The sequence below is a fragment of the Camellia sinensis genome, chromosome 10, assembly GCF_055761805.1.
Source record: "Camellia sinensis isolate YWXY chromosome 10, ASM5576180v1, whole genome shotgun sequence".
NCBI lineage: Eukaryota > Viridiplantae > Streptophyta > Magnoliopsida > Ericales > Theaceae > Camellia > Camellia sinensis.
Window position 1 is genome coordinate 11,702,757 of NC_138970.1, and position 25,618 is coordinate 11,728,374.

General features: G+C 34.2%; 1 protein-coding gene and 1 pseudogene across 2 annotated transcripts; one reads left to right on the plus strand and one right to left on the minus strand.

Moving 5' to 3' along the window:
- Positions 1-1,432: 1,432 nt before the first annotated feature.
- Positions 1,433-14,101, minus strand: LOC114322300 (nuclear pore complex protein NUP93A). Its single transcript, XM_028269574.2, has 15 exons — positions 13,859-14,101; positions 13,498-13,589; positions 13,077-13,143; positions 11,479-11,538; positions 10,345-10,434; positions 9,203-9,472; positions 7,683-7,778; positions 7,415-7,549; positions 7,162-7,215; positions 6,957-7,040; positions 5,394-5,480; positions 4,421-5,323; positions 3,010-3,191; positions 2,094-2,385; positions 1,433-1,761 (listed from the first exon to the last, which is right to left on the minus strand). The coding sequence occupies exons 1-15, from the start codon at positions 13,958-13,960 to the stop codon at positions 1,684-1,686; spliced, it is 2,592 nt and encodes an 863-aa protein (XP_028125375.2). The 5' UTR covers positions 13,961-14,101; the 3' UTR covers positions 1,433-1,683.
- An 8,285-nt stretch (positions 14,102-22,386) lies between these two features.
- Positions 22,387-23,584, plus strand: LOC114322301 (OVARIAN TUMOR DOMAIN-containing deubiquitinating enzyme 2 pseudogene; annotated as a pseudogene). Its single transcript, XR_014343165.1, has one exon. The product of XR_014343165.1 is annotated as an OVARIAN TUMOR DOMAIN-containing deubiquitinating enzyme 2 pseudogene (transcript).
- Positions 23,585-25,618: the final 2,034 nt, after the last annotated feature.

A 25,618-nucleotide genomic window follows, 5' to 3' on the forward strand; every position in this document is an offset into this window, starting at 1 on the left:
TCTCAATGTGTGTAAAGATTAGAGAGAGAGAGAGAGAGAGAGAATATGAGGTGATGGTAGTGATGCTACCAGTGGAAAAGTGGGTGAGGATGAGAGAAGGGAAAGGAAGAAGACTAATGTTTGTTTGTAATGTTGTGGGCTGTTTGGTTAAAAAAATCAATTTCTTTGGACATTTTTTATCCATCAAAATTAATTCCCTCTTTTTTTTTTTAACACCTATTATATTTCAATTATACCCTGCTTTAAACTTTCATCCTTGCCACCCCATTCTTAGACAACCACTTCCTCGGCACCTCCCACATCTCCAACAACTCCTTTCCTGCCACCCCCCAACCTTCTGTTGTCCCATTCCTAGCCCTCACAATCTCTAGTGCCCTCTCCTTCCAACTTCTAACCTGTTCCTCACAACCTTCATCACACAAAGAAAGTGCGCTAGAGAGAGAGAAGGGAGTAAAAGGGACAAAAATGGATTAGGGAGAGGCAAAACAAGATGGAAGATGGGAAGGGGGTGATGACAGTGGTCGAAGATGGAGATAGGTGAGGTGAGGGAGAGGCCAAAGCTGCCAGTGGAGTAGGGTAGGGTAGAATCAGGGGTTAGGAGGTTAAAAATGAAAATAAAATTAGAATTTTATGAAAGTAAAATTGTAATAAACACATATAAAGGCATGAGAGGCAACAAAATTAGATGGGATAGACAGCAGCAACCTTTGAAAAAATTGATGGCAACAACTCGATTCATCAAAATGCCAATATCTTACCCTTGTATAATTTCATTCACTTGAAATTTTGCACCATACATGAAATGTTTAGTGAGAATTGTGTATTTCCCCTTTCTCCATCTTGATAAGCAAAAATTTAAAATAAAAAGACCAAACCTTGTGATTCTTAAGATGAAAGGAGAGGTACATAAAATGTTTAGTGCATAATCTTATTACAAGAACTGTCTTTTTCCCTTTTCTCCATCTTGATATGCAAAAATTTAAAATAAAAAGACCAAACCTTGTGATTCTTAACACGAAAGGAGGGACCGATATTGTTCACCCCACGAGAGTCAATTTTTGCTAGAAAGTGGGCATTCTCTAGTCAAGTCACAAGCTGGTTTTTTTTTTTTTTTTTTTGAGTAAGCTAAAGATTAGTTATCCGTGTGTAACATGTAGAAGTTTCTGATGTAGTTTCTTCCTCGTTTTATCTTCTTTATAGAGGATGCCTTACCGTCATCTCTCTTTTGTTCATTAATAATTATCTTTGTTGACGAACAAAAAAAAAAAAAAAAATCATACATAGACTCACCTCTAAAAAATCCATCTCCCCTCCAATCGAAATCAATCACACAATGCCTAAATTGTCAGTAGACTATTTTCTCTTTTTCATGTAGTAAACAAAAATAAAAACCACAGCCAAAATGAGAATGTTAAAAAGCAAGTCCCTCAGATCATGAAAACAGCGAAGGATTACCAATATTAACAACAGCATGCTACTGAGTAAAACATACATAGAGAGAGTTTTCAAAAAAAAAAAAGGGGGGGGGGGGGGGGGGGGGGGGGGGGGGGGTCAAAATGAAGTTTCTTCCTCAAAGATCTCACCAACAAAAATGGCCATAATGGACAGACTAGCCGAAGTTGACTGTTTTGTACAAAAGCCATATATGCGTAACCAACCTAGACAGCCGGAAAAGCCATGGTTTCACAAGCTTCGAGCAACCTTTTCATACAGATCACGAGGCCAGTTCCTATTCAAATTGTTGGCAAGGAAATTCGCAATCTGCAGAGGGCAAAAAAAAAAATCTCACCATCATCAACGTGCAAATGGAATATACTTCAAAGCAGATACCAGAAAGCTGGTTCAGCACCAAGAAAACTCATCATCAAAGTAAAGTTAAGACAGTATCTTTCATGAATGAGAGAAATGTTAGAACGGTTCTACTTTACGAATAAACATTCAGTTTCCATAAGCAGTGTTTCATCGTGGAAGAACATCATCATTATCAACAGTAAACAAGTCCAGAATAGCCATAAGTCATGACTAAAGTAGAAGGGCACCCAAATCAGACAACGAAAACAGAAAGAAAGATCTACTTGTATTGCCAAACATACCTTGGTTCTCAAGGCACGAAGTGATCCATCTGAATCTGTGAGATTGTCCAAGCAATGAAGAGCAACCTTCAAAACGTCTGGCACACAAGCTTGGACATGGGCTGACAAATTTTGGAACGCATCATTTGCAATATCAGGCGCTCGTGGATCTAAAGGAAGAAAAGGAAGTTTTGCAACCTCCCTCAGTGCATCTAAATGACATCCCGCTCTCGCCAATTTATGGATAGACAATATGGCCTCAAGCTGACTTAACACAGTTTGTTGTTCCGAAACTTGTTCTCTCTCTTGATGACTGTGTCAATGTCAAGTGATTTTTCAGTCACAATGTGTAACATGAAATATTGCAAGCGACAAAGCAAAAAGTTCTCAGGGATGCATTTGAAATAGGACGTAGAATCATATGCACTTAGTAAACATATTTAAAAAGATTTGGTAATTATTTTACAGACCTCTTCAAAAATGGGGGCTAGTTTGTGAACATCTTGACCCCACCCAAACCCCGTTTTAGCAAGTGCCACGTGCATTGGCTCTCCCTTTTTTATTTGGTAATTATTTTTTCAAAATAAATAGTATCAGTATAAATTTGAGAAACAGAAATGCATGATAACTTGAGTTCTTTTATGCTTAACTGAAATATGAGGAAGTTCTGAAATCAGAACAAACAATTTTGAGGCAATCAGCTGCTAAAACATTCCCCCAAGTTTCCAACCTTGTCCATATTATAAAAGCTTTTGCAGTGATGCCACCGAGTTTTCCAGAAGGTTACATTGACTTTTTTTAGATGGGGTACAATTTTCAGAAGGATACATGGACAACAATCTCTAGTAAAGGCATTCATCATAAATCATGAATAGATAAAAAAAAGTAAATTGAGTAAAAAAAAAAATCACAATGTAAATGTCAAGTTTGAAAGGACCTGACTTCCGGATAATACTTGCATGTCTCCAAAACCTCATTCCCAGAATGAATTAGCCCAGCAGTCCGGCTATCACCATCCAATCTACCACGTGATAAGGCACAAATTGCTTCAGAGAGGCACTTATTTATTGTATCCAATGCCATCGCAAATGCCCCAACTCTTTTCTGAACTTCTATTGACTGAATTTTGATGGTTAAATGAAGTGAAGAAAATCAATAAATCAGGCAAACATCAAAAGTTCAAAACTGGTGAACAACACACACAACTAATAAAGACTTAGAAAAAAATGCCAATTTTACTGCTAAGATCAATTGCCAATAAATGGGAGGAAGGATGGTGGATGACAAAAATTACCAAACAATAGACATCTAAATTAATAATAAACAACAACATAAATGTACGATACTGCTTCACCAATTATTAAGTATGTACATTCAAAGACCATATATTATTTTTATTCCAACAACTAACAATAATTTATCAACATATACTTCTACAAGGAAAGGGTGTAAAAAGTTGCCCATGAGCATTTCAACACTCCATTTGACTGAGAGGGAGAGGTAAAGAGCATTCAAATATAGAATTATACACATAATATATGCTTTTTTATTTGTCACGATTAGGTCATGGTGCAGCCCCTCAAAAATATAAAAAGCAAAAAAAAAAGGAAAAGGAAACAAAAATAGCGAACTTAATGAACGCTATGTTGAAGGTGGAATAAAGTCGCAATACACAGTAGCAAATCCCTCTAGCTTCTCCATATGTATATGCGAACAATAGGGCTTTACTGATGATGAAAATGCTTATTTTCCATGGAATTAATTAACATTGCTCAGCAAGAGGATGGAGGCTCAAGTAAAATTACAAAGTCATATAAATTAATACACGACAGACTAAAACTTGAGCTGATACAGGTTCTCTAAAGAACGAACATTTTAGATGAATAAAGTGATAGGTTATAGTTGGAGTGAATCACAACTTGATGTTCTATGAAGAAAAAAAAAATGGTTTCCAACAAATATTAGACAAAAAATTTCCAAACTCGTGAGATGAATCAAGAGATGAGACAGGTTCTAACAGGAATTCATGTTTTTGAAGTGAATCATGAAGAGCTATTCTACAAATAAAATTGGATTCTAATCAATACCTTACAAAGATGCCTGCAAGGATATTTATTTTATATGTCAAGAGAAATAAAAGGGAAATGACTCAGCCATATCTAAAAGGGGAATCGGAACTGTACAGAATGAAACAGTGAATCTATTCCCCCAGTTGAACACGTAATGTGGCAAAGTTGCATCCAGAGACTTTCAAGAATTTAACAAAGTTCTGAATTTTGGAGGAATGTAGACTATATGTAAATAACAGAATCCCATAGAGAAGGAAAAAAACAAGGAAAAATGATTACCTTGTCATAAAGCCCAGCTTCCTGACACTGGCGAGCAGCTTCAAGCAGAAACTGTTGTCTAGTTTTTACATCAGTCAAAAACCTTCCCAGTTCAGCTTCTTCTCCAGCACCTCTTGGACCAAGTAAAAGATAAATTCCACCATCCCGTAACAACAGCTCTGTAAGTAGTTGCTTCAACATCAAGCTTTTCTGCCTTTCCTGATCTACATTACCTCTCCCGCTCCATGACAACTGCCCACCACCCACTGCAGCGGCAGCTTGTGCATAATATTCCAATGCCATTGAAAGATTGCCATGACGTAAATAGACTGATCCATACTGCCTAATTATGCTAGCTGCCTCAGCAAAAGCATCCATGACCCCCAGTTTTTGGCCTGCTCCAGCACTAACAGAAAGGACCCCATGGTCAGCCAGCACAACAGCTATATGCACAGCATCTATACTATATCCTTCATCTCCCATATCCTTTGACAAATGTAAGACTGCTGGTAGCAACTGAATGCTTAAGAGCAAAACATATGGATATACCAAAGGGTCCTTGCCGTTCTTAGTATAATATGAAGGCTCGAATTTATTTAGGTAAATCTGCAAATCATCCAAACTGTAGGGTGAATATCCTTCATTCAGGACAACAGAACTAGACCCTGCCGGACAGTCTCGTATAGAAGACAATTTGAACCACAAGAAATCCTCTATGGTGTTGAAAAGTGTAGGGTTTTCTCTAAGCAGGCGGTCAATGTGCCTGCGAGAACCAGATACTATAGCATATAATAGCAACTTTTTCTTGTCATATGCAGGTCGACCAACTCGATCACCCATCCTTAACAACTTCTCACATTCTTCTGAAGCAGCAGCTGCAGTATCTGGTGATACCATTCCTCCAGTAGTTACCCATTCTGAAAGCTGCCAAAACAGAAAGAAAACGGTTACAACTAAAAGAAGACTCGTGTATATAATAATGACCAGTCGGTACCTGGGAAGCAAATTGGTTTGAAACACGAGACGATAAGGCAACATTTTTCGCTTCATCATAATACCCAGTTCGCAAGCAAAAGTAAATCTATTGTCAAAAAAAAAAAAAGAGTTAGTGACAAAAAAAATCCACCCTAATATATAATTTCTGTATACACACAACATTGGTATATTTTCTATTCCAAGTTCAACTTGGCTTCAAATGGAACTCCTCTGGTTTATACCATAACAAAAATTAGCTAGAATGTAACTCAAAATGCATTTTAATTCTTTCCCATGTCTTTCTAAATCAATATCATGAACAAATGCAAGATTTTATGGCAAGGAAAAACAAAGCCAAATAACATGCCTCGCCAAAAAAAAAAACAAGCAAACTATAGAAAGAACAGGTCTAGAAACAAGCAGTCATGTCCATGTTGAATTGTGGAATTGTTGACCATCATCTCATCTAAAAATCTCAAGTTGTTCGAGAGGAACAACCTTCATTATTTATATCCTCAACAGGCTCCCTAATGTGTGGCCACTCTCTTAGATAAGCAGGCAAACACATAAAAGTGTTCTAATCATTAGGTAGGCAGTGAGATTTGAATACATGATCTATTATCTGCTCTGATACATGTTGAATTGTTGACTATAATCTCATCCAAAAACTTAACCTATTAGAGAGGGACACAACTTTATTATTTATAGAAAGGGACACAACTTTGTCTTAGTTATAGATAAATTAACTAGATAAATTCAGAGTGATGTCTCATGTTGTATGTTGTTCACAAATGATATTCCCAGTGGATGAAGCATGCGAGTCAAAAGGTTTAAAATAAGTAGAACTAAAACTAAATATATGGAACTTACTTCAGTAATGATACGAGAAGAAACAGCAAAAAAGTGAAGATTGAAAATCAAGAGATACCAAAGAGTGGACAATTTTGTCATCTAGGTTCGATTATTAATAAAAATGGAAAGGTTGAAGAGGTTGGAGAAGTAACCCATAGAATCAAAGTTCATTAAACACAAGTGGATGAATGTTTGCCAGCATATTAAGCGATTAACAAATACCAACAAAATTGAGAGGCAAATATTATTGAATAGGTTAAGAGCAGCAATGCTTTACTAGACAGAATGTTGGGCAATAAGAAACATGTTAATAAAATTAGTGTAACTTAGATGAAGATGCTAAAATGGATTTGTGTTAAGACTAGAAAATAATTAAAAAAAAGAAAAAAGAAAGAAAGAAAGAAAGAAAGATAAAAAAAGATAAAATGGTAGGAGCAATACCAATGAAGATAAGATAAGAGAAAACATAATAAGGTGGATTGGTCGTGTACAACAAAGACCAGTAGTTCCAACAGTAAGGATGAGTGATATGATCACCGTAAGTGGGAACTGAAAGACCTAAACTCATATGGGATGTTGAAGATTTGTGGTAAAAGATAATATGAATTTATTTAATTAAATTGCCCTAGCGGAATGGCGGAAAATGATTTCTGTGGCTGACCCCAATTAATACACAAGGCTTGGTTTGGTTAGCTTCAAGCAAAAGTTAAAAAGATCATGAGGTAAAGACCTGCTGCCATGTTGTATCAACAGGAGGCTGCCGACGAACATCCCCTGCATCAAAATCTAGAACCCCATAATCCCTTAAACGAATCTGCACATACAAAAATAATTAGAAGATGGCATAAGTAAATAATCCAGAAAGATAACAAAATTGTTTCCCAAGTCACACGCGCAACTTCGTCAAAGTTAAATAAAAAAATCAGCAGACAAACCCGAAGGAAAGCACGTATTCTTTGCAAATTGCCAACCGCCCCACCAAGAGCAGCCTAAAGCACAAGCACCAAAAAACTAATTCAAAAGGCACAAATGGCAAGGAAGTTCATTTAGCTATAACCAAACAGATGATTTGAAGAAGCAACAGAATTATACATTAGGAGTACAAGAGTACAAGTTTCAAAGCTGAAAGTACACCAATGAATTATTAGATGCTAGGATGAAAAGCAAACATTAAAAATAATTTATTACCTGTGCAGGATGACTTTGTATTGTATCAATGATATATTTCTCATGCCCCCATTCGAGGTGGCGCCTTGCACCAATTACTAAAGACATTTTCTTCGAAACATCCCTTGGAACAGTTGGGCCCTCACCCATCAGTGTCTATCATATAATTCAATTCATCCACATACAATTGCGTTACAAACATTACAAACAGAACCATGGCTAATGCAATTATAAGTTTCCAGAATAGCAATTAGCAAACTATAAGTAGAACAGAAAGCAAGCAGTGCACCTGAATTAGATGCCATATCTTCTGCATGCTAACTGATTTCCCACCAGAAGCATCAAGGCCCAAACTCTCATAAGCACCCTTGAAAACTGTAGCAGGCTAATGAGGAGAAAAATAGTAAATTGATCACAAATCCAGCAAATTTTAGTAATTGACTTAATTGGTTGACACAATCACGAACAGAATATAGTACACAACTTCAACAGAGTGATTTCCACACGAAAACTTCAAGAGGAAGAAAGAAGAGGGGGAAGAGTACATGAAACATCAACATGCATCTAAAGTACAACATTAAAAAGCAGCCAGCAACACTCCTAACCTATGATGCATGGGCACGGACACGGGACATTTCAAAAAATGGGAGTCACGACACGCTGGGGACACGTTTAATATATATAATTTTATTTATTTATTATATATCTAAAAAATTTTAAAAAAATATTGGTTCCTATAAAATTACAATAATAATAAAATTAATAAATACATTACCTAAATTTTTTTAATAAAATTTGATTTTTTTCAAATAAAAATAATTTATTTTATAAATTTTAATAAAAACATGGTTATAAATAATAAAACAAAAGAAGATAAAAAAGGAAAAGGAGACAGAAAACGGAGGAGAGAGAATAAATAAAATCAGAAGAAGAGAAGAGAAGAAAGCGAAGAAGACGAAGACAGAAGAGAAGACGAAGACGAAGACAGAAGAGAAGACGAAGACGAAGACGAAGTCAAGAAGACAGAAGAGAGAAGAAGAAGAGAGAAGAACAGGTTAGGGTTTGTTCTCTCTTTCCTCGATTTGTCCCTCTCTTTCCCTCGATCTGTCTCTCTCTTCCCTCAATCTCTCCCTCTCTATCCCCTCGATTTGTCTCTGGCTCTCTCTCTTTCTCCTCTCCATTCTAGGGCTTCTTCAATCCACCTACGTGTCTGTAACATGTCCTTGTGTGTCCAACCGCGTGTCTGACTGAAAAAATTCCAAAAAAAAAGGGGGGCACGTAAGGGAGTGTCAGACACGTGTCCGTGTCCATGTCCGTGTCCGACGCTCATACGCAGGCCTCAGGGACGTGTCCGTGCTTCATAGCTCCTAACTATCACCAAATTACAAACCATTAATCTGTTGATACCATAGATTTCTAAGCATTTAGTTAAATCAAAATAAAACCTTTTTTGTAAGTAATAATTTATTAAAAAGCATAAAAGGGAATGCTACCCAAGTACAAAGAGGTTAAACCATGATAACTTTAACAAAGAAACAAAAGGGGCCAACACTCAAAAAGGCCTAAAGGTTCTTACAAATGCATGAAATTAATAAAATCTACAAGAAGATCAAGATTAGGCATGAGCCTCACAACCTCCACCACAACTCCAACTAAGCAACATAACCAAAATAAAACCTAACCAGCAATCAAAACCCTAACAAGCTTCATCTGAAGAACCAAGGAGAGAAGGAAAAGACAAAAAGGAATATGTTTTAAGATGATAGAAGGAAGAACTTTAAAGTTACAAATAAAGAATAAAGGCCTTACTTTAAACGGAAAACTACGCTCTCTTGCATTATTGAGATTCTTAACAACTTCAGCATAGGCTGCAGCTTTTTTCTCAAGGACAGGCTTATTAGCTAGAGGTGCAAGCTCCATGCTAGATTGACCAGATGAAACCTGTGGGCTTGAAGTCAAAGACATAATTTGACTTGGACGAATCCCCCTGGTACTTGAATCACCCAAATTGGTTTTAGGTAATGTAGAAATTCGGCTCATGCTTTGAAGAAAGTCTCGTTTTTCCTTTTGCCAATCCTCCTGCCACAGTGAGTCCCACACAATCATAAGTAACATAACAAGCAATAATAAAATACCCAGTTTTCACCTATTTATTTACTACAATAGTTTCAAAACTCTCAAACCTAACATGGCACTGAATAGTATTACCACATGGTTCATAGTCTTCTCCATCCAGTCCTGCCCCGAAACTAGTGGATGTCTTAAGCAAGGGAAACATTTATCAAAGAAAAAAAAAGGGAAGCACCCTGAATGAATATCATATCCAATATTTCAGGAGGGGGATGTGTGGAAGCAAAAAAAAAAGCTTAATAGGCACAAAAGGACTCAAATTTTGATTAAAAAAATTAAAACTACTTTGACATATTAACTTTTTTCAGGTTCCAGAAGTTCATAAAGAGAATATGCTTAAAAAAACAAAGAAAATATCCACAATCATTGCAATCAAAATAAGCTGTTCACAGGATTTAGTATGGGATGGTTAACAGAAAGAAACATTTGGAAGGCATTATGTTAGTGAAATTGAAAAGAATATAAAAAATTAAAAATTAAAAAAAAAAAACCTCAAACCATTGATTCACTAGCTCCTACATCCAGGAATAAAAGAAAAGAAGGATAAGAAATTCATAGACAACAAAATCATAGCTCAAATAAATGTCAGTTGATTCACATAAACAAACCTTCTCATTATTTATCAAACTTTTTCGAGATAGCCAATTGTAACAATCAAATAATTTTAGTTCACATGCCACTCCATGTAATCTGAACAGAAAAATTAGAACTAGCAAGGTGCAACCAACATGAGAAGGACTGAAACATAGGGACAATGATAGGGATGATGATACAGAGGAAAAGAACTAAAGATATAATGGAGCCAATTCTGGCATACTAACCTCCAAAACTGTCATCATATAATCATTAAAACTTCTAAGGTTATCCTTCTGAGCTTCCTGAATAGCTGAAACCATTGCCATCTCATGTACCTGATGTGAACATGTTGAAGTTCGATGTGACCACACAACTAAACATTTTTCTAGCTAAGAAAAAAATAGTGTGTGCCTGTGCATGAAAAGTGACTGAATGCATTGTGATATGCAACACATTCAGTATCATGCAATTGACTGGCAGACCTAAAAAATATATACTATAATAATAATAACACAGAAATACAGCACCACTACTCTTATAGCACTGTCAAACATGTAAAACCAAGATAATTCATCAAGCTTTACACATAATGAACAGATTGCTGATATCAATGCAGAAGACAGGAAAACTTCACCATCAAACAGTTCCACCTCTGGATTTGTGACTAGTAATCTATATAAAGTGGTCCTCTACAACATACCAATTTGAATTGTAGACTTCGAGAAAAAGACAGACACACATGGAAGTATAATATATGCAGTAGAGAACATCATGCCAACTGGGCCCTATCACATCTTAAACTATTATTAACATTCCAAAAGGAAAGGCAAGCATGTAGGATATAAGGTGAAGGATACATAGTAAGCCATGCATACACACTAACGTGCTCGCATAAAGACAAACATGCAGTTGCTTTTGGGACCGTATTGCCACTGAAATAAATTAATAACGCCTACCTATATCACCCACTAAAGGCAAATTGATTATTGCACAAGATTTGAAAATGAATTTCTTTATGGTATCTCAAAATAATTGCAGCACTGATATATATTATATAACAGTGAATGCTCGAACACTACATTGATATGCATGACAAAAAAAAATGTTTTTTTCTAATTCCATGGAATTCACATAAATAAAAACCAAAGTTAAAACTACTTTACTTTTATTGGTATTCCATGATATAATGGCACACAACAAAGTGAATGGTAAAGAAAAACTATTTTCTCTGTATTGCAATATGAACCAAAATTTACAGACTTCTCTCCGTTGATCAATGTGAGCAAAAATTTACACACAACAATGCAAGAAAGAAAGAGCTAGAATATCAATATTTTGAAATTATGTTGTCAATAAACAACAAAACGAATAAAAGTTACCTGTTGCAGATACTCTTCCACGCTTGTTGCCTCAGCAGGGAAAACATCTTCAAAAGTCGTCTTGAAGAATAAAGTTAAAATATGAGAGGATGGATAAAAAAATAAACAATGCTAAGTGGGGGGAAAAAAAAAAAAGTCAAGAAATCATAAAAACTCTATCTTACAAAAAAAAGCTTTTTAAAATTTAAAAAAAAAAACTCAAGTGACATCACTTACAAGTTACAATAAGATGCAAAAATCTCTATACATGCATGGATTAGATCATCCAAATTCAATTTTACGTAACAAAAACCTGTTGATATTTTCATATAAATCTAATTATTTTTTGTGTAAACTGTTCTCTTTCTCTCTAATCAAAATATTCTTCATTCAAAGGACGATGGTAGACAAAACATGTTTAAACGGTATGAGGTTGAGTTAGCTGAGGAGGGGTAATTGTAAAAGTTCCTGTAGAGCTATCAGGCATGGGAACACTCGAGCAATGCCTGATAGCTGAGGAGGGGGCAACAGTAAAAGTTCCACAAAACATGCATTAGTTCTCATTGTGGTGGACTGAAAAGAAGGAAGAGCATTTGCAAACTCCTTAACTGATCTCAAACATAAGAAATGTGAAGTACTGTTTTCTTCATAGTCACTAGAAAAATAGATAAAGGCCATAAAGATAGCTCTGCTAAACTGGAAGTCTGACTCAAAGTAGCCCATGGCAGTGTTGACTAGCCTAATTGGTAAAGAATCTTTGCATTACCCTTGCCATTTAGTCCACTGTTGCTGTGTGTGTTGAGATTGGAGGGATGAGAATGTGCTCATACGAAGCACCAAACTTCTGTGCAAAAAATAATTTGGTTGGCAATGAGTCCGACGTTCCAAAATTGTTGGTACCATGCTTGCATAAAGCAATTGAGAAAGAAAGGGTTGGCCTAGTGGGTTGAGGCACTACCCTTAAAAACTATGAGTGACATATCTGGGTTCGAGTCTCACCGTTGCAAAATGCAGCTTCTCCCTCCTTATTCCCCTCCTATTGACGAAAGAAAGAATAAAAAAAAATGAAAAATATCAAATAAGTTCTACTTTTCCCATGAAATTTTCATTTAGTCCAATTACACTATGTTGAGAGGGTTGTTATGTGTTAATAGGACTCAACGGATGTTTCACGAGAAAAGTTAGACTTACTGAGAAATTTCCCTAAAAAAATTGAGTAAACACTCAAAAAGCACAACCCAAACTTTCTGATACTCCTAGACAGCACTAAGAAGACCATAATGAAGCTGTATTCACTTCATCATGTCCACATTTCCAACTGAGAATACAACTAAATGACTGTGAATTCTTTATTGCCACAAGTTGTGGATGATAAAAGCAACATATATTTATATATCAACATGCATGCTCACATGGATTTTACAGAACCTCTGCGTAACTAAATTCTTCATTTTCTAGTCCAAATGGACAAAACTGTGGAAACCCATGGCACAATTACATTCACTTCATACAGAAATTCAAATTAACGAAACAATTGAATTACTCTAATACAAATACCAAAAGTGGCAATCAATGAGAACAGAAAATTATGCATCAAGTTGAAGATATAAAACAGTTACCTTTAATTCAAAAGATTTAAGATCCCGAGCAAGCTGCTCTGCATTTATTCCTTCACGAGCTAATAGCCTGCATATAAATTAAGAAAAACTTCAAAAGTATGAAAGAATATCAACCTATTGACACTCATCAATCAGACATTCTCAAATGGTTAATTGCTGAGGAATTTCAGGAAAGAGAGGTCATTGCAAACCCAAGTTGGAAAAGATAATGAGATATCCTCCGCAGTTATTAACTAAACTATGGAATCTCAAAACAGTCATTGCAAACCTAATTTGTTACAAACTTCTAATTTCCTTTCCTGTATTTTCTCATCATCCAAACTCATAAATTATCATTGCTTCAAATTCGTCTTGAGAAAAGTGTACACATCTGTATGTATTTTTATAATGCATATAAGTGATGCGAGTTTATATGAAGTACCTCGTGGCAGCAATAGATTGAGTAGGAGCTTCAGTTCTTAGGGTTTTCGCCTTTAGCTTTTTCGACAATGCCTCCAATTGATCTAAGTTCCTCTGAAGAACCAAAAAAAAAAAACAGAATTTATGATTTTAGGCCAAAAACAATGATAAATTCATGAATGCTCAGTCAAGAAAAAAACATAAGCCTCCAATACACTATGCCTCACATAACAATTTAACTTAACCAAGCGACTCAAGCATTTTTATTTTTGAATTAAACAAAATCAACAAACATAAAGCACGTGCTCGAAATTCCTTTTCTTTTGATTTCTCGAGTTTTCTCGGGAACCAAACGGAGTGGAAAAGTGAAGTGTAGGATGAACCTGAAGAGGAGGGAACTGAGCTGACGGAGCTGCTTGTTCGAGAAGCTTCGAAGATGAATGGAGAAGATCGGTCCAGCTACCCATGTCTGCTTCGTTCGCCATTCTCTCTCCTCTCTCTCTCTCTCTCTCTCTCCCCTCTCTAAATGTTCTCTCCCTCTCTGCTCTGCAACTAGAAGAGTACTACTTGAGAGCTCGATTTCGCGAAGATTGTTTTGGAGCCCTAATATCGAACGGTAAAGTATGAAATGGGTTATTCTGTGAAGCAACCACATCATATCAATCTGTGGATGCCAAATCAGTGCCGTCAGAATAAATACCTTTTTGTCATTTTTTTAAATGATTTTTTAAAGTTTTAATAATTAAAAAAATAAATGATTTTTTAAAGTTTTAATAATTAAAAAAATAAATGAATTTGGTGCTTCCGAGAATTTTTTTTTTTTTTTTTTTTGAGGAGCAAAATTAAATAGCTTTTATTTTTTCTTAATTAATAACAATCAATTTTTTTACTTTTTTATGTATTTAGGCTTCGTTGCGAAAAGATTATTTTAATAATTTTTTAACATTTTAGCTAATTATTTTAGTAATTTTTTTACTTTTTAACTAAATTATGATGTAAAAAAATTAATATATTTGAAATTACGTTTTAATTTTTTACAAAAAATGTGTAAAAAGTATAAAGAAAATGAAATTTTTGACTTTTTATTTTATGTGTATAATTTGTTAGTTTTTTTACTTTTTTTAATAACTTTTTAAAATTCAAACTCTTCAATCGAAATCTTAATAAGTCAAAAAAGTACCTTATTTAGCTAACTCAAAACAAGGTCTAACCATAATTCATAATTTATCATGGCGTGTAAGCTGTAGTGCATTGTTTTAAGAAAAATGCTTGGGAGCACTAAAGTGTTCCCACTAATTAGGTGGCAGTGAGTCTCGTCATTAATGATGTGATGTTTTGGTCTTGGAGTTGTATTTTCTTTTTCTTTTTTTACCTTTTTTTAATGCATTAGTGTTATTAGTGGTGATATTTTTAGTGGGATAAATCATTGTTGTTGTTTTAAATCGACCTCCTCCCAATACACTTGCTATCATTATCATGTAGTTTGATTTTAAATTTTATTTTATATCTTATTTTTTTTTATAAATATTTTAGTCAAGTTATTTAACTATTAAACAAACTTAAGATATATGTGAAAATCTTATTTAAATTTTGCTAATACATTCATATATTTTGATTTTCTTAAGAAAAAAACTTTTGTATATTTAATTTTTTAATTTTTTTCCCCACAATTTTATTCAACTTGTTAAAAAAAATAAAAACTTTTACATATAAGGTCTTATGGGCCAAGCCTAATTTTTTTGCCTAAAATTTAGGGCCCAGGCCCAATTACATAGAGTTTGACTAGCCAACAACGGGCTAGACTTGGGCCAATCTATCCTACATTTCTAAAATCCAAGCCCTACCCATGGGCTAATGAGTTTTTTTATTAAGTCCAAAATTTATTGGGACAAAAACAAGAAATTATATTGCCAAAATTTAAAGTGCATAACAACAATTATAATTACATATACTAAAAAATGAACATTATGTATTGAAATATAAAATTTTGTCCATTATGCTATTAAATTTTACGCATCTTTAATCTCATTGAAATATAACTATTAATTTAATAGTTAACATACTACTCAATAGTTTTTCAGTTTTAATTTTATTGTATTATAAAAAAATGTACACATATACGAATAAATAAAAATAAGAGTAAAAAAAGTATGCATCTTTAGACAATAATATTTATCGTTGATCTATTCTTTCAATATGAAACAAGCAATGCAATGTGGCATTACAAGGAGTTTGAGTGTAATGCTTGTGGCAATGCCAAGTTAAAAAATTAGGGTTGCGTTTAGTAGAGTTTTATAAATATGATTTGAGAGTATGAGTTGTATTTTGAGTTTGTGAGTTGTGAAATTATGATTTGAGTGTAGAAAATTTGTTTGGTTATGGTATTTGAATAGAGTGTTGAATTGAGTTTTGAATTATATGTGGAATTGAGTTTTGAAAGTTTGATTTAACATGTGAAGTAAGAAAATTTGTTTAGTTATGAGTTTTGGAAAGAGTTTTCAAAACTTAATTCAAATTGTTATAACTCATAACAAAACACACTACTTTCACAGTATTGAAAATTCTGATCAACACTCATAACCAAACTCTTTTTTAAAATTCAATTAAAAAAAATTATTATTAACAGAAAATAATATTAATTAATTTTTTAATTGAAAATACTACAAAGGAAATAATTTTTTTTCAAAATAAATATTCAAAAAATTTAAATCATAAATATTTAAATAATCTAAAAAATTTAATAAGTAAAAAATTAAAATAAATATTAAAAAAATTTAAATAGTAAAAATTTAAATAATTTAAATATTCAAAAAAATTAAATAATTTAAAATTTTAATATTTTAAATTTAAAAACAACTCTACACTCAAATCGTAACCAAACACATAAAACAAAACTCAATTAAGAAATTATTTTTAAAACTCATAACCAAACACATAACTCGAAACTTCATACTACTTTTACAACTCTACACTCAAATCGTAACCAAATACATAACAAAAAAATAAAAATATTTAAAAATATTTTTATAAAATAGAGTTTGGATTTATTTTTATAAAATATTTTAAAATTTAAAAAATTAAAATTGTAATATTTAAAAATTAAAATATTCAAAAAATTTAAAAAATCTTAACATATTTAAATATTAAAATATTTAAAATCTTAACAAAATTAAAATACTTTTAAAATATTTAAATATTTAAAATATTTAAATATTTAAAATATTTAAAAAATTAAAATATTGATTTGAATCGAGTTTTGAAAAGAGTTTTAAATTATGTGTTTGGTTAGGAATTTTAAAAAATAATGATTATGTTTTAAATTCAGTTTTGAGAAATGGATGCAGAATTATGATTTAAAATTTCAAAACAAACACCACACTCAAATCAATGGGTGAAACTATAATTTGAAAGACTTACTAAATGGAGGCCAAATTTTTATTTTCACGAATCTATTGACCTTTATTCTGTTAAAGTTTGGCTCGATTATCAAAGGACCTTAAAAGTTTGACTTTAACTTGTTTTTATATAATAAAAAACGGTTCTGATTCGTAGCTCGAATTTTTCGTGGCTCGAGTGGCTCAAAATCTCAAATCGACGTCGTTTTAGGATGTTTTTTGATTCTTTTACCGGCAAGATAATATTTTTCGTACAATTCGCGCCATTCGAGCCTCACATTCTCGAGCTACGGAGCATTTTCCAATAAAAAATTGTGCTCGAATGAGCAATTTGATTTTTCTAATAATAGGTTGTTGGATTGATAAGAAAATTCTTCTAAGACCTTTGTAGTCGGCCTATGGTTCCAACTTCAGATAACCCATTGGGCAAAGCTTATGGATCAAATCATGGGCCCTACCATTTGATCCCAGCCCAACTCATATTTTATTGTTGAAAACCTGGCCCATCAATACAAAAAATTATTAAGTGGTCTGGAGGCATAGTATTTCCACCAATTATGCATTTTTAATGTTCTTCATCATCTAACACTAAATTGTGAATCATATTTTTTTCACCAATCATAATATTCTTAGAACACCACCCGACCATGCCTTAGAATTATCATATAACTTCTCATCATTAGACTTGAACCGAACTATTACTCTGGGGGACTTTGGACATTTTGACCATGCAATCTTATTCTTTTCATTCAATCCATGGTTGTTCATTGGAAAAGACTCTTCAAGTTCACATTTATATGGTCAACGATTTGAAAACTGGTTGAAATGAAATGAAAACGCACAAAACCTTCCAATTTATGCAAATTGAACAATTTGATTTGATAATAATGTCGGACAGTTATTTCATGAAGCTTGTCAACGCCCATGGGCTGCGCGCCACATTAAAAACATGGGTTTAACCAAATCAAACGACTTTTCAAAAACGTTAAGAATATACCTTCTAAAAAAAACAGGACATTTTTTCATAAATCACTTTTTATTTATTTATATTTTATTTAGTTTATATTATTTTTTTATATTTTAATAAGTTTTATAAGTGATATAGTTATTAAAATACCTTTAATAATATTCACATTTATAATATAAATGTTCCGTGATGTAAATATTCACTCCGTCAATATGAATATTTACATCGTCAATGTGAAAGTTCATACAGTTAATATAAATGTTCATACTATTAATGTGAATGTTAACATGTCAATGTGAATATTCATATTATCAATATGAACATTCACACGTTAATGTGAATATTCACATTGTAAAATAAGAATGTTCACATCACCAAATTACTAACTATTCAAAAAATATTTGTAAGGGTAGAAATGTCCATAAAATACTTTAAATATGAGAATTAGGATCTGGTAGATCAAATGTTCAAATAATAGGACTTATTGAAATACAAAAATATCTTATGAACTAATTAAGATACAAGTACCTGAAAAAAGATTTTCTAATAAACCTTCCAAAAAAAAAAAAAAGAACATATAATATATTCTATTGTGTTTATCAAAAAATATCTATCTATCTATTTTTTTATGAGCAAAGGGCTAAGCTGCTAGTAACATGTTGTGTCACAGAACGTATTTGCAATTTTTTTGTTAAAATAATAAATAATAAATAATTTATTTAAAATTTAAAATGTTTAAATTAGGTCATGATGTATTGAAAATAATTATGGATATTAATAAGTGTGATTTTCTAAAGAATTTGTAGAATTTAGAGTTGAATAATTTACATTAAGTAGCATGTTTGGTTTGTTTTTTTTTTTAATTATCAAAAATATTTTTCGCTACAAAAAAATAGGTAAATTGTTGAGCATGAAAATACAAAAAAACGACATATCAAAAATGGAAATGATACTAATTTGTTTTTTTAACATCACTACAAACAAACATTATTAGAGTCGCTACATACAAAATATCTTGAAAAAATTTGTGAGTACGATCAAGACTAATACGACACACCTTAGAAGGATCGTCTTATTTTTTATTCTCAAAAAGAACTATATTCTTATTTTTCAAACATCATTGCTACAATCACCAAAATATTCGACCTCCCAAATCACCAACCTTCGCGAATGTTAGTAAATAGATACAGTGATCAAATTTTTCGATTTGTATATCTTTTTTGGTATTCAAAGTCTCCACAGAGTGAAGGCAGCCAAAGAAGAACACAACAGTAGCTACTCTTTTTGAATCTTTCCACCTATAGAATATAGGTTAGTTCATCAGCCTGACAAAAAGGACGAACATTAAGAAATACAGCTAAATTGAAACCTTGAAATATCTTAAATTATCGTTGATACTTCTTTCTTTTTCTAACCTTTCTGGTATGGCAGCTCAATGAAGAAGAATAACTTGTGTATTCAACTAATAAACCATTAGGAAGAAAAGAGAGTGCAAAATGCAATTTCACATAATTATAAGGTGTAACTTTTAGCATTAGTGTTACTGTATGAGATGTCACTAATCCCAGTTTAGTAATCGCCTATTTTAATTGATTTTTTGATATTTTATAAAAGACGTTCAAAAAAATAGAGAGAATAATATAATAACTTATAGTGTCTTTTGGCTAAAACTTCTAGTCCCCAAACAGGGCACCCTAGTGACTTTATCGTTTTGTATCTACGTATAAGGTAGTAAACGATTCAAGCAGAAAGTTATTTAAATTTGATTTGAAAATTAAATACAATTTAATATATGTTTAAGTTTGAATTATTTACATAATGAGTCGATCTTGGACGGATTTTTAGTAAGTCAAATTCGAGTAACTTTTTTATCTTGCGTATAAGTTATTAAGCCAAGGTTGGCTTAAAAACTTGACAAACACAAAAGTATGTTCAAACTTAACTTGTTTATAGGTTTGGGAATAAGTTATTTTAATTGACTTTTTATAAAAAGATGTGTAAAAAAAATAAAGAAAGTGATGTGATTAGGTGTTTTGATTTATTAACTATTTTAACTCTAACCCAATTTCTCAAACGGGGCCATTTGACACAAACTTTTAATGAGCCATTATGAATCAAATAGTTTGTTTTGTGTTAGCAGATATTTTAATATTATAATGTGTTATAGGTTTAGTCTTCTTTTCTTTTCTACCAAGTTTGCTTGCCCACCATATAAGTCTTCCAAGTCCAAGTCAAGTCTTCGCCAAGTCTTCAGAAAACTTCTCCACCAAAAGCACTTGCCTAACAAGTTTTCATTTTTATATATTGATCTAACTTCTTATCTTGGTAAGAAGAAGAAGTTTTTTGTTGCTTTATTATGTTTTGTGTGAGATTATCAGGCAAATAAAAAGGGTGTATGTGATAAAGTTTTGGGTTCAACCAATTGTGCAGTATTGGTTAATCATACGACTTACTCGAGCTGTTGTATCCTGGGGGAACAAGTCAAGGTTTTTTCTGCTGCACCGGTGTGAGGTATTACCTAACCGCAGAGGGTTTGAATCTCCTTAAAGAGAGCGAATTTCCCGCGTCTCAGCCCTTACAATAGTTACTGTAATTTTTATTATTTGTATTTTCTAGTGTTTTTGTTTAATAGCCAGAGATACATACTGTTTTCAAAATGTTATTTTGACATTTTCATTTAATTGTGCAAATGCCATTTAAAATAATATATTTCATAATGTCAAATAAAAAGATTAATTTTGAACCCATGAAGTGTAGAGATTTTCTTTATCTATTGTCAAATTTTAACAGTGACAGCTGATGATCTAGCAGACCATAAGACAAGGTTTTTGTTCTCCAAGTTTAGGTAACCGAACACCTATTCTTTTACTTAAAGTAATTAAACTTGTGATTATGACTATAAACCAACATAATTTATTACAACAAATCCAAAGTTGCAATGAACCAGAAAACTCTAATGTATAATTAACTTAATTAATTATCACATGCTGTACTGCATTGTACAGATGGAGACTTAAATTCACCATTTTTCATTTGTTGGTATGCATGTTTTTTGATTCTGAAATCCCAATTATATTTAAGAAATCAAGCAATTAACACTAATTAATTGAATATGGTCCAATAATATTTGTTGGCCAGAATAATAAGACGGCGATAATAATCAAATCTCAATCACAATGACGTGACAAAGGGCGATTAAAAACAAATTAATTGGCCAGATTCCAATTATTTTTGTTCACGAGGAATATAAGACGGACAATAATAAAATTTCCCCTATTACTCTTCTTCGATCCAATTGTAATATAAATCAAATAAAATTAAAAATTAAAAAGCTTTCACTTTTCTCTTCCATATAAGTTGGACGATGGTATCGAAACTTTTGTAAAGTGCTCACATCTATAATACTCATTTTTGTCTCTATTCTTTTTTTTGTTGTTTTATATATATATATATATATATATATCTAATTATGGCCAAATATAGTAAGTTGGAAGTGATATTTTTAACGATCATACTAAAACAGCTCAATTAATTAATAATAAAGGAATCAAATGTTAATTATTTTGTTTAATTTTAATTTTTTTTTTTTTACATATTTCAAAAGCACTTTCAATCAATGCACTTTTTGCATGTTTAATTAGACAATGATAAGTATTTTTCTTATCTTTAATGTAAAAAAGTTTTGAGAATTAAAAAAGGAAAATAAAATAGATTATGTAAACATAATTTTGGAAATTGACATAACCAATTTGTTTGAGCAAAATCTCAATAAATCATTTTGATTTTTTTGGTCAAAATGGTAATGATAAAATGTTATAATCGATTTAAATTCAAGAAAAGTAGTATGTTATCATGTTTTCGGTGAAATTAAACGTGGTAAAAAAATCAATAAATATAAAGAAATAATAGATTTCTTTTAAAAGTCTTCTAAGATCTTGCTTTAGATCATTCTTTTCACCAAACCAATTAAAAAATAATATTTGTGGACTAAAAATAAATAAATAAATAACAAGCCAATTGGTGAGAACACTAATTTACAAGGTTTGACGAATTAAAAACCAAAATACTACTTTGAAATATAAATGTACGTTTTTTTTTATTATATAATATAAACAAATAGAAAATCTGTTTAGTGATAGATATGAGTGTTAGTGCATTATATTGTTAGTGTATTCTATGTTGTTATTAGCTGTAAAGTGTGTCCTAGCTGATCATGATGTCTTTGCTTTCGGTTGCTTTTGGGTGCATTGTTTGTAAACTTCTCCTTTATAAGGAGCTCCTGAACCATTGTACAAAATACATTCAATACATAAATCAATATACATAATTCATTCTCTCTGTATCTCTCTCTATCAATTTATCTTACATGGTATCAGAGCCAAGTTAACAACCTAGTAATTTCGCTTCACCGGCGGGCGGCAGCCTCGCCCTGGCCGCCCGCCGGACGATGAGAAAACTAAGCACATGTCTCTCAACCAAGTCTTGAACCACACTGGTTAATCATATACAATAAGATGGCAAAAGGAGGCAAACTAACCAAGCTCAAGTCAGCAAACAGCTCAGCAGCCGCTCCACCTACGGCGGCTCCGTCGTCACCGCCGCCTCGTCCTCAACCCACTCTTCCTCCAACGATGACTACTCCTCCTCTTTCCACAACAACAACGACAAGATCTCCAAAGCCCCCCACCCCGTCTACGTCGGCAAGTCTCGCTGTCGCTACCTCGTCGGCTCCGACGTCGTTGACAACCCCGTCTTCCAGGAGCTCGTCGAGAGGTCCGGCGACAACGATGGATTCATGTTCCTCTCTCTCTCTGCACCTGGGCTCTCTCTCTTCTCGGTGGATCACCACCGCCGACCATGATCTGTGGAAGTTTGGAAGCAACTGCACAGTCGGCTCGCATGTTTGTTGCTGATGGTGGTGACCACGGCTGCCTTGAAGAGCAGTGTGCGAACTGGAACACGTGTAGCTGGTTTCTGGTCGCTGTGGATCACTGGAGGGTCATTCCTTCAGACAACAGTTGCCTCTTCAATGCTGTTGGGTATGTTATGGACCATGACAAAAACAAAGCTCCCGAGTTGAGACAGGTTATAGCTGCGACAGTGGCAAGTGATCCGACACAATATTCTGAAGCATTCCTTGGGAAGCCAAATGAAGAGTACTGCACCTGGATTCTTGACCCAGAGAAGTGGGGAGGTGCCATAGAGCTTGCAATATTAGTAGATTATTATGGACGTGAAATTGCAGCATATGATATCCAAACCTTGAGATGCGATTTGTATGGACAGGGAAAGAACTATCATGAAAGGGTTATGCTCATTTATGATGGGCTCCATTATGATGCTTTGGCTATGTCTCCATCTGATGGAGCTCCAGAAGAGTTTGATCAGACAATTTTTATGAAGGATGGAACTGTTGGAATGGTTGAACGGCTTGCTCTTAATCTTGTTAGGGAACAACAAAGGAAAAGAAGTTACACCGACACTGCCAACTTTACTTTGCGATGTGGGGTCTGCCAAATTGGAGTCATTGGCCAAAAGGAAGCTGTAGCAAATGACTTTAAGCTAAGGCTGTCCATCCTTCGTTGTTAGAAGGATCGGCTCAAGACAGTGTAGAAGTACAAGTGTTTGAAGGAACCAAACCCAGCTCTCTTCTCTCTCTAGATTTCTAGGCTTCTCTCTCTCACACAATACTCACCCACGGCACTCACAGCAGACACACAAGACACACACCCACGGGATTGACAGACCCAACACAACACACACTCCCACACACACCCACGGGATTGATAGACACACATGTGATGAAAACATTTTTTTTTTTTTTTAAATCCACCCACTCCCTCTCTCTCTCTCCCTTTAAACCCTCTCTTTTCCTTTCTTTCTCTTTTACTTTTGCCATCCACTACTTTTTGTTTTTCAAATAACGCCACCACTTTTTTTTTTTTATTCGTTTTCTTCTTCTCCTCATCCTCATCCTGTCTCCCACTTTCTCTCTTTATTTATTTCTTTTTTTTTTTTTACTTTCCACCCACCGAGTCACATGCTTTCGCCATTACTATCTTATTATTATTATTATTTTATCCAACCAAAACAAAAAAAAAAAAAACAAACAAACAAACAAAAACAAAAAAAACAAAAACAAAAACAAAAACAACAAAAACAGAAGACGAAGACGACCTGCACACCGCTGTTTTTCTTCTCACCCATCCACCAATTTTTTTTTTTCTCTCTTTTCTTTATCCATTGTTTTCTTTTATTTTGTTTTTCTTATTCCACAAAATAACACCACCAACTAACACCACCAACATTCCACAACCTTGTCCTTTTATTCATATCAGGGGATCAACCCCGCTCACACTTTTACATAAAAAAAATAAAAAATAAAAAATAAAAAAAATAAAACAAAACAAAACAAAACAAAAAAAAAAAAACAAACAAACAAACAAACAAACAACAACCTCATCCACAGGCGGGATTTTTCTTCTCTACTCTGCCGCCGGTCTTTTCTTCTTGCCTCCGTCCTGCGCGGCCCTTGACGGTGCTGCCTCCGTGTTTTCCACGCCGCCGAGCACATTCACTCCCCCATACTCCTCCACTGCAGCATATGGAGGACCTCCAAATCTGAACATCACGGTGGCCTTCCGCTTCAGCTCCTTGTTTTCTGCCCTTAGCACGCTTATCTCTGCTCGCGCATCCTTATACATGCGTTGGAGCAGAGCCAGCTGGGCGTTTAACTGCTGCACCTCATTTGCCCTACTCTGCAGCCGGTTCGACAAGTTTGTCACCGCAGTCATGGTTTCCACACATGACTTCAAAGTATACTGATTGGCCTCCACATCCGACTGCACAGCCATTTTTTGCTCCACCGACCGCATCGGAAAGTTCAACGGCGCAAAACCGGCAGTGTTTGGTTGCGGTTCACTGGCCACCGCACCCGTTATCTCTCTTGTTGACTCGTTGAGATCAGGAAAGAGGGTCAGCAGCCCACGGGACGACGAAGCCATTTTTTTCTCGCAACAGAATGTTACAGACTCTCTCTCTCAGCACACCAGTGTTACAGCCTCTCTCTCTCAGCACAACAAAGAAGTTTTACAGAGGCTTTCGCCGGTTTTTTGCTTCTGCCTCGGCCTCAGGCTCTGTCTTGGTTAAATAGCCGAGGCAGCCACGCGCATCGCGCGCCTCTTGACGCCGACAACCTGGCACGCCTTTTCATGGCACGCCTTTTCATGACTCGGGCACGCCTTTTGATGACACACCTTTTGAGGGCACGACTTTTGAGGGCTCGATATATATCTACATGTATATTTTTTGGGCAGCCTATCTAGACACTCATACAGTGTCTTCTACACCGGTCAGCTTTATCAGTCCCTTTTCAACCTCAAATAGGTTTCTATCTTCACACCTATTTGAGTTTGAGGGGGGGTTATACACAGTATCATGTATAAGTCGCTCATGGCGCACTCCCTAAGTCGCCCCCTTGGTGCACCACCACAACGGTCCAACATGACCCCATAAACTGTCTTCTACAACGGTCTGACACGACCATACAGTGTCTGCTACAACGGTCCGACATGACCCCGTAAACTGTCTTCTACACCGGTCCGACATGACCCCATAAACTGTCTTCTACAACGGTCCGACATGACCCCATAAACTGTCTTCTACATCGGTCTGACACGACCACACAGTGTCTGCTACAACGGTCCGACATGACCCCGTAAACTGTCCCGACATTGATTCCGGTCAGCTGCTACATCGGTCCGACATGACCCCGTAAACTG

Excerpts from the sequence above, each read along its gene's own strand:
- LOC114322300 (XM_028269574.2), bottom strand. The coding sequence starts at position 13,960 with ATGGCGAACGAAGCAGACATGGGTAGCTGGACCGATCTTCTCCATTCA. Across the intron at positions 2,386-3,009 it reads AAGTATTATCCGGAAGTCAG|TCATCAAGAGAGAGAACAAG; the intron begins GTCCTTTCAAAC and ends ACATTGACACAG. Across the intron at positions 1,762-2,093 it reads TTCGTGCCTTGAGAACCAAG|ATTGCGAATTTCCTTGCCAA; the intron begins GTATGTTTGGCA and ends TGCCCTCTGCAG.